This window comes from Strix aluco, chromosome 5 (assembly GCF_031877795.1).
Source record: "Strix aluco isolate bStrAlu1 chromosome 5, bStrAlu1.hap1, whole genome shotgun sequence".
In the NCBI taxonomy this organism is placed as follows: Eukaryota; Metazoa; Chordata; class Aves; order Strigiformes; family Strigidae; genus Strix; species Strix aluco.
Window position 1 is genome coordinate 66,558,706 of NC_133935.1, and position 10,186 is coordinate 66,568,891.

A 10,186-nucleotide genomic window follows, 5' to 3' on the forward strand; every position below is an offset into this window, starting at 1 on the left:
AGCAGCACATCCCCCTCCACTGCCCCACTTAAGGAAGTTGTAAACTTCGACGAGGTCACCCCTCAGCCTTCTCTTCTCCAAGCTGAACAAACCAAGTGGCCTCAGCCGCTTCTCATAAGTCTTGCCCTTGAGACCTTCCACCATCTTGGGACACCCTCCTCTGGACACACTCTAATAGTTTGATGTCCTTCTTATACCAAGGCACTCAAAACTGCACACAGTACTCGAGGTGGGGCCTCACCAGTGCAGTGTAGAGTGGGACAATCACCTCCCTCGACCATCTAGCTGTGCTGTGCTTGATGCACCCCAGGACACAGTTGGCCCTTTTTGCTGCCAGGGCACACTGTTGACTGATATTCAGCTTGCCATCAACCCAAACCCCCAGATCTCCTTCTGTGGGGCTGCTCTCCAGCCTCTCATCTCCCAATTTGTACATATAACCAGGATTACCCCAACCCAGGTGGAGAATCCTGCACTTGCTCTTGTTAAATTTGATACTGTTGGTGATTGCCCAGCTCTCTAGTCTATCCAGTAAGGCCTCTCTACCCTCAAGGGAGTTCACAGCTCCTCCTAGTTTAGTATCATTGGCAAACTTACTTAATGTACATTTGATTCCTAAATCCCGATCTTTTATAAAAATATTAAAGAGCACTGGCCCTAAAATTGACCCTGCAAAACTCCACTGGTGACTGGTTGCCAGCCTGATGTAGACTCATTTACTATAACTCTTTGAGCCTGACCTGTCAGCCAATTGTTCACCCAATGTATTATGGACTTGTGTGTTGGACATTTTGCCCAGAAGGCTACTGTGAGAGACAGTACACAAAGCTTTGCTAAAATCCAAAAACCCCACATCTACGGGCTTCCCTTGGTCAACCAGATGGGTGACCTTGTCATAAAAGGAAATTAAGTTAGTTAAGCAGGACTTTCCCCTCATGAACCCATGAAGACCTGTAACTTTAAAAGTACATGAAAATTGAAAATTGTCTAAAAAAAAAAGGGAAAGTATTCAGCAGTCCTTCCCATAGGAAACTCCAGTAAAACTGCGTGTAATTCTCACGTTGACTGTCGTGATGATTAACGCTTTATTCCATGCATGCAATCTGTGTAATTTAACGAATAGTGCAACATGCTTTTTTCAGAGAAGATCATAGTAAGAATGTTTAAGATTTTACCATCACAGGAGAGCCAAACAAGATTCTTCATCTGAGACTATCAGAGAAGACAGGCAGGCTGACAAATTATTTCCCTGATTAAGGCAATGATGCCAGTGTGGTGTGTTGTTTGCATGCAGACTGTTTCCTTTAAATAAGTCTTTCCTGACCTTTACAGCAGGTAAGAGTGATGCTTGCTTGAGGACGGCACACTCCATGTGAGCAATTCAAGGAAGCTGTAAAAGTCCATGGATCTGGACCCCAAGGCTTGGAAAATCCTCTGGTGCTCTGGTATTATAGAAATGCCCTAACCATTCACCTCAGCAAGGACACAGGTTTCAGTGACCCCAGGATAACAGTCTGCCCCATGGCATTCTTTAACCAGTCCACAGAGAGTGTGTGGTCACCTTGTCCTCTACTTGTGATGGTGTTATCTGTCAAAACCTGGCAGAGATAAAGAAAATACTTGTGCAGGTATGAATCAGACAGTGCATGTGGAATACCTTCCTATCTTTTTATTGGACCTCAGTTTTCTGCTAGATGCTTCAGCTGTGGCATTTATCCATGGGATTTCCCAATTCCTGACCCAGGGACCCAGAAAGCATGAAGCTCTCTTGTAACCAAATATTCCTTCTCCCCACTAACCTCGTGTCAAGCACCAGTAGGAAGCAAGGCACTACTGGTAGGTATTTGTTGATACATACCTGTTACAGGCAACATATTGATCACCTCTATATATCAGGCTGTGTACATAATATTTTTAATATAATCAGCAATAACAGCTGTTTATTCTATAAAGCCACACTTACAATATTACTAAAAAGTCTACTGTCCATTGATTAACATATCAAAATAATATTACATGGTATATTGTGGTCTATCGTATGCATTCACAGAGGAATAGTCTTCTCCCTGTCACCACTATTCTGCATCAGCATTCATGAACTGGAAGCCTCCAGTGTTGTGATAAAATTAGACAGAGAGGTGATTGTGCTATGCTACATGACTCCCTAATTTACAGTAATTTATTTTGTTTTGGATTGGCTAGTCCACAATTAGTATAATGGCATTTGTTTAAGATAGGAAAAGAAAAGGGGTTTTAAAGAAGCGAGGTCTTTAATTTTCAAAACCAGCAAAGGTGATACAAAATTATACCAACCAAGTGAAAAGTGGAATAGATTTTGCTACTGCAGATCTTGGAAATGTCCCTCATATATGGAAATCTGTATTGATAAGTGTAGGTAAGTATTATATGAATGATGACTCGCTAAGTACACTTAACTGCTGTCAATATGCACATTACATAGATCCCAATATGTGAAATACTACCCTCAGCTCCCAATACAAGTGGAAATTGAGAATTAGTAGTAATATATTCAAATCTTTTTAAGGTCAAGTGTAAAATTTGGCAATGTTTAACCTTGTCTTGTCTTCCCATTGCTCCCTGAAATGAAAAGCCTACAGATCTACTTCTTTTTAGATTCCTCTGACATGGTATTTTGGCAGTCTTTCCCACCTATCTAGCCTGCATGCTATTTGGACATACTAGTGCTGAAACATATCTGAAATTCAGCACATAATAATTTTCTGCAGGGTAACTGGAAAGTGCATTGAATTTTCCTTGAGAGACTTGCTCAAGGCATGGATCATAATATCCTCTGTAACTATGGGGAAGCTATAGCTAAAACTAAATGTTGTGCTTTATTTTAAGGTTAAAAAACACATTAGAAGTAAATCATTAATCCAAAGGAGCTCTGATCGTTGCTATTAATAGTAAAGTAGCTGATCTATAATAGAGATTGTATACCCCAGTTCCTAAAATAAACTCAGTGTGAAAAAAATAGCACTTGTGCTACTATTGTTGGTGGGGTACATTCCAAGAAACAGCGGGCTAAGTTCTGCCTTAGGATCATACTTGCTGCAGGCGAAAACGTCTCCTGCTCAGCTATGCAAGCTGGCAGGAATCCCACCCGAATGCCACTCCGGTCTGCTCAGGCTGCGTCCCTCAGTCTCGCTGATAGAGCAGAAGCAGTTTATCCAATATTTCCTCTTGGATTAAGGGTTTGAGAGGGGGCCAAGAGTAGGTGATATTTCACAATCTATTAATTTTCCCTGAAGGGACTTGCAGCTAGAAGTGAGTTGTGTTATGAAACGTTAACACATTCCCTTCCCAGAGTTCATGGGAAGATCAGGGGAAATTCTCTCTTCCTCCGAGTCCATCTTCTTCTCCCATCCAGCCTGGACTTGTACTATATCCATGCTGCACAGCACTGGGAGAGTGTAAAACTATGACTCCTGTTCCATTTGATTCAATTTAGAATGAAGATATAATTCAGTTTTACATAAAAGTAATTTCAGTTGGATTTTGATAACTTTCCTCACACTGAGTAACTACTTTTCCTATTAACAGTTCTATTGAATTAAATGGAATTGAATTTATTGTGTAAGAGACAACTCAACATGACAAAGCATCACAAAATCAGACTTTAACATAAGAAACCTTTTTGTTTTGTATTCACAAGGATTCCACCCAGTAGGCATCTTGTCCATGGGAAGAGCTCTTAGGCATATCACCAGACAAGAAAATACCAAAGACAAATAGTTACAACTCCAGAAGTACACTGATTTAACATCAGCAGGACACTATGGTGGCATCACAGGTGTTCTGGTTTTCCCCAAGGTAAATAAATGCAGGTAGTTTGGCAGCTATAGTACCTCTCTTTGAGTCATGACATGAAAATCTCATTCAGGTGTCTAAGGAAAGCATACCTGTGAACACTAAACTAATACTGCTTTTTTGAAGCCGCTCTTGCTACCCATATTTTTATGGCAAAGCTTCAAACTACCTGATTTTGCTCTCTGTGCCAGTGCTGCCACTTGTTCTTGTAGCCAAAGATATCTTAAATAGGCATGAACTGGGGACTACAAAAGGACTTGGTTTCCTTGAGAAGCCATGAAGAATCCCTGCATCATTTTTCTTTCTGTTAAGGACTGATTGGAAATAGTCACTTCAGAATTGCAAGCGTAAACTCAGACAAAAAAATCACAGAAGGTGGAGATGGAAAACTGTATTAAAATCATCATGCCTCTGCCAGGGAAGAGTTGTAACACTTAAGGCATGCCCAAACCAAAACAGTAAAGAAAGAGGAAAATTCATGCTTCGAGCAGACTGCTCTTCCTTGCCAAATAGTATAGCAAAACGCTGCCTAATTAGCTATCTACTATCACCCACATATCCTTCAGATGCACTGTTTGGCAGGCTTCTTCCTGCCACTAAGTACCAGTTTTCTCGAAGATCTATTATTTTCCATTTTCCAAGGTCATTCTCACTCTAGTCGCTGCCCATGTTTGTAACCACTCTGATCATTGGTATTGCTCTCACTAGCGGGTTAGGCACTTACAAATCCTCACTTCTTACAGTATTTCCACGACACTTTGCTTTCCAAAATGACATGTAAAGGAATATCACTTCTCTTTCATCAAATTGTCAGTCCACATATCATGTGCAGTATCATGAACATTTATTCACTACTATCATTTAATGAGATTCTGTAACAGTTTTCTTACTAAGATGTAAGAAATCTCACCATCAGCAAGATTGCTGATGACACCAAGCTGTGTGCTGTGGTCGACACGCTGGAGGGAAGGGATGTGCCATCCAGAGGGTCCTGGACAGACTTGAGAGGTGGGCCCGTGCAAACCACATGAAGTTCAACAAGGCCAAGTGCAAGGTCCTGCACATGGTTTGGGGCAATCCCAAGCACAAACACAGACTGGGTGACGAGTGGATTGAGAGCAGCCCTGTGAAGAAGGACTTGGGGGGTGTTAGAGGATGGAAAACTGACCATGACCCAGCAATGTGTACTCACAGCCCAGAAAGCCAACTGTATCCTGGGCTGTACCAAGAGAAGTGTGGCCAGCAGGAGGGAGGGGATCCTCCTCCTCTACTCCGCTCTCGTGAGACCCCACCTGGAGCACTGTGTCCAGCTCTCGGGCCCCCAACACAAGAAGGACATGGACCTGCTTGAGTGGGCCCAGAGGAGGGTCACAAAGATGATCAGGGGCTGGAGCACCTCCCCTGTAAGGACAGGCTGAGAGACTTGAGGTTGTTCAGCCTGGAGAAGAGAAGGCTCCAGGGAGACCTTATAGCAGCCTTCCAGTACTTAAAGGGGGCTACAGGAAAGATGGGGAGGGACTCTTTATCAGGGGGTGTAGTGATAGGATGAGGGGTAATGGTTCTAAACTGAAAGAGGGCAGATTTAGATTGGACATAAGGAAGAAATTCCTTACTGTGAAGGTGGTGAGGCACTGGAACAGGTTGCCCAGAGAAGCTGTGGATGCCCCCTCCCTGGAGTGTTCAAGGCCAGGTTGGACGGGGCTTTGAGCAACCTGATCCGGTGAAAGGTGTCCCTGCCCATGGCAGGGGGGCTGGAACTAGATGATCTTTAAGGTCCCTTCCAACCCAAACCATTCTATGATTCTATGATTCTATGTAACATATTTTATGATTCTGACTATGTCTGAAAAATCAAACAATTTTAGTAAGACTATTTTTCAGACACTGAAGCTGTTCCATTGTTTATGGCTTCATGTACTAAAGGAGCCCAATCCTATGTCCTTTACTTACCCAAATAGTTCCAGGGGCACAGCTTATGAGAATGGGCAGAATTTGGCCCTGTATATCCATTTCACCCTGGTTAAAAAAAGCACAAATGTTGATATCATCTGGCATCTTCTAACACTGAATGCTTAACAAGATTTTTGGAGGAAGTTCAGCATTTAACTGCCAGTGAAACCAATAGTTCTTATGTGCCAAATACTTCACAACAGCACCGATAGATTGTAAAACATCTTTACAGAGATACTGTTAGATTTCTGTACCCTTAGCACCATCCTTCATCTCTGATACATGCTAGAGGAACCTGGGTGACAACAGATCTGCCCATATGCCCTATATTTTGGCCACGCCTACCTGGCATAGTGCATCCTGAGATACCTATACAAGCCTGTTCTAAAGCTATTTTGCCTGCTTCTTTCACTGTAAGGAAGGGCAAGGGTAACAGAGAACACCACTTATTGATGTTCTTTATTCGTGTTGAAGCCAAATCTGAGACAGTATCCAGAGAGAGCGTTCACAGGTTTGTCCTGTGAAAAGGGGCTGTAAGCCCCTTGTTAGCACTACCCAACGTAGCTGGTCTAGCCCTTCTCCTATGGGTTTCAGCTGTCTCCAATCCAAGACCTAGTTCTGATAGCACCAGCTCTGAAAAACTTCTGAAAAAATTGCTCCATCGTGAGAAAGTACACAGAATCATGCGAGATAAGAAAGGCAAAACAGCAGTGGGTAGTTTTGAGATGTTGCTAGTTAGCAGTTCAAGGATTCAAACAGTTTAAAATCCTAAGAGAAAAAACAGGTGGTTGGAAGATGGCAATGCAGCAATGATCAGCCTGTTCCAAGGACAGCAAGGACTTTTCCCCACGTGGCTGACAACTGCCTGGCCGGCAGAGACTCACTGCTTCAGAAGAAACATAGCTTCATGAGTGTCACCTTCAGAGTGTCCCAACACTGTATGTTCACTTAGGTGTGAAACCATGAAAACTATCAGCTTTTAGCCATTGGTTATGAAATTCTGTACCTGCAGACCTCTTAAGTTGTCTTTGCCATGAGCTTTTATTCTTCACTGTGGGTATTAGTCATGTGATATAGTGCTAAAACGGGTAACATAATGCAATGTTCTGGGGAGTACTTCTAGAGCATGGAAATCATCATTCCTAAATCATCTTGACATGAAGATCTGGGGATCCTCTGAGAAGATCTGGGAATCAAAGGAACTAGCTCAGACTTGATCTGTCAAGAAACTGAAGAGCTTAATATTGTAAAAAGGCAAAAGAAGAGAATCTGTAAAATGCAGGAATGATAACAGTCTTCTAATTAAATTATTAAGGCCTCTAATAAAGAACAGATGATGTTTCAGTGATGATTATGCTATATTCATGTTTTGACAACTAAGTTTCTGGTTGTATATTGAATGGATGTGTTAAAATGTGATACTTAAAGCACCTCCTTTCTTTCCATGATTCTGTAACAGAAAGAAACCTACAAAATATTTTTCTCAAACTTCCACAAAAAAAACCCCAAACTGTTGAAACACAATTAAACCTCCAAATTCAGTCCCAAATGAGTTTGATGTGAACAACAGGGTACTCTGACCTGATTTTTTGGTGTGGCTACCGCATATACAAACTAAACCCCCCAATTTCACTCAACGTTGTATCAGTGGAAATTCAAACAAGAGTAGTATTTTCCCAGGATAAGGAATTACAGAAAAAAAAAACCCCAGACTGACAGTTTGAAGTGCACAGTGATCCAGTAAACTGCACAGGTTAAAGATCTTTCACCAACTAATGAAACTGCAATAATAAACATTTTATTAAAACATTTTTAAAAAGCAATATAAATATTTTATAGAAGTCTGATCGTATGTTAGTATATAACAAAATTAATTTCCTGAGCACCTGAAGCCATATGAAAGTCAACTCTGTGTCTTGCAATGCCCTTGAGTAGTTTCTGTATTCAGTACAAAGTCCCACAGTAATGAAGATGGTACAAAATCTTGAACTGAAGAGTACTACATACCTCTTGTGGTGCTGTCAAGAAATGCTGAAGAGAAATTGGTCAGTTGGTATGGTCAAAGACTCACTAAGCAATTAATTACCACTGGGGATGCTAATCCTGCCTCATTTATGGTTTCTTTTTCATCTTTTTCTTATCTGGGTTGTAGGAGTAGCTTATCTTTTGCAATGAGACAGTGGGATGGTGGAATCGGACCTTCCTGGGCCGCTTGTTCTCTAACAGTATCTATCTGTGGACATTCCTGCATGGCCATTTAATGCCTTCTCTGTGGCTCAGTGTTATCATGGGCTAAATCAAGTGAATGTTTAACAGTCTGGCCACCTGGATAATCAAGACTGACTGACCGACTGTGTAGTTAGCTAATATTCAGGTACATATTTATGCTTGTTTCTACAAAGTGTCCTAACAGCACTGCTTGATGTGGTGTAAGAAATAAAACCTCTTGTTTAACAGATTTCTTATGCTTCCTGTGGATTATTTGTGCGATTTTTTTAGGTGCTATTCCTAATGCTTACAAGAAAAAGTCTAGTCCCTTGCCCAGGGTAAACCTGGTCCGCACCATATTGCAGTGAAAGTTAATCTCGAGCTTTCAGTTTGCGGAATCTTTTCATCTGAGGTCCCGCAGTGCCGCGGGCCGCTGGAACCGACCGTGCACAGACACTCACCCCTTCCCTACACCCCGAACCTCGGAGAGAGCCCTACGCAATGTGTATACGTGCTCCTCCCGCCTCCCGCCGCGTATCGCGGTTTGTTGGGTATGCACTGACGTGCGGCGGCTGCTCGTTTCAAAAAGGACGGCACGGGGACAGGGGAGAGGGGAGGGGACCCCGACCCGCCCCGGCCCGGCAGGCCGCCCGCTGGAGGGCCGAGGGCCGCCCCGACAGGCGCCGCCACCGGCCGCGCCCCCGCGCCGGGCCCTGAAAAAGGGGACGGGGCGGACGGGCGGCGCGACTGGCACCTGCTGCTGCGGGGGGAGGTGCCGTCTGGCCCTGCACCGAGGGCCGCCCCGGAGAGCCGGCGGGAGCCGCCCGCAGCCCCGACACCGCCAAGGCGCCCTGTCCTCCCCGCCGAGCGCCGCGGACCGGCACCCTCGGGAGCGGCGGCACCGACGGCCGCGGGACCCCCCTCACCGCCCGACGGCACCACGGGCCGCCGGCGCCAGGGCCCGAGGGCACCATGACCGTGCTCAAGCTGTCCCTTATGGCCTTCAGCTTCGTCTTCTGGGCAGCGGGGCTGACCATGCTCATCATCGGCCTCTGGGCCAGGGTCTCTCTGGGGAGCTACCTGGCGCTGTCGGCCAACGACCACCCCAGCGCCCCCGCCATCCTCCTGGCCACTGGCGCCGCCGTCCTCATCTGGGGCTTCCTGGGCTGCTTCGGCGCCGCCACGGAGCACCGGGGCCTCCTGCGCGCCTACAGCGCCTTCCTGGCGGCCGTGCTGGCGGCCGGGCTGGCGGCGGGGCTCTCGGCGCTCGTCTACCGCCAGAACGTGGCGCAGGGCTTCCAGGACGGGCTGCGCCAGGCCCTGCTGGCCTACGGGGAGGATGAGGGGACGGCGGATGCCCTGGACGCTTTGCAGCGCACCTTGTCCTGCTGCGGCGTGGAGAGCTACCGCGACTGGCTCGCCGCGCCCTGGGGGCTGGAGCAGAACGGCTCGGTGCCCCTCAGCTGCTGCCGGGCCCGCCGGGGCTGCCGGCGCAGCCCGCCCGACGCAGGCAGGCTGCACCGCGACGGCTGCTTCAGCAAGGTGTCAGCCTTCGTCAGCAGCAACATGTTCTACGTTGCCACGGCCGCCGTGGGGCTGGCACTGCTGCAGCTCATCGGCATTGTGCTGGCCTGCCTGCTGGCTGCCCGCATCCCTGCCCACCTGCTGGGCATCGCCACCCCTCGCTGAGGTCCCCCCGGTCCTGCCCTTTCACCTCTCCAGCGCCCATCTTTCCCCCAGACCTGGGTGTACCCCACTGGGAAAATCCTCCCTTCACATTCCCCACTTCCACCAGAGCTTCCTTCTCCAGACTCCGTTCCTCCTCGGCAGCCCGTGTCAGGTGTGTCAGTGCTACAGGCATCTCCACAGCCCCTCAGAGCTGCGAAGGTGCTTCCTGGCCTGGCCGTGCTCCCTGCAGGCAGCAGGTCCCCCCCTGGAGCCTCTGGACCGCTTCTGCAGAGAGTGGTGGCAGCATGGACAGACCCGTGGGCAGCAGGGACACCTTGGTCAAGGCTGACCAGTTTTCTGGGTGATGTAAACATCCTGAGGCACTGAAATGGGGGCCAGGAAAGAGGAGAAGGTCTGGGGGAGCCAGAGAGGTGTCTCTCAACGTTACACTGAGTAAGTGTTCTGAGACTGGAAAATGCTATTACTGCAAAGCTGCCGTCGGGTTCTACTTGGGGGACTGCCCAGCAGC

At 46.6% G+C, this 10,186-nt stretch overlaps 1 protein-coding gene across 1 annotated transcript; it reads left to right on the forward strand.

Annotated features, from left to right (window-relative positions):
* The first annotated feature begins 8,961 nt into the window (after positions 1-8,961).
* LOC141923846 (tetraspanin-7-like) lies at positions 8,962-9,678 on the forward strand. The gene has a single exon (XM_074825485.1). It carries the CDS (start codon positions 8,962-8,964, stop codon positions 9,676-9,678), a length of 717 nt encoding a protein of 238 aa, XP_074681586.1.
* Positions 9,679-10,186: the final 508 nt, after the last annotated feature.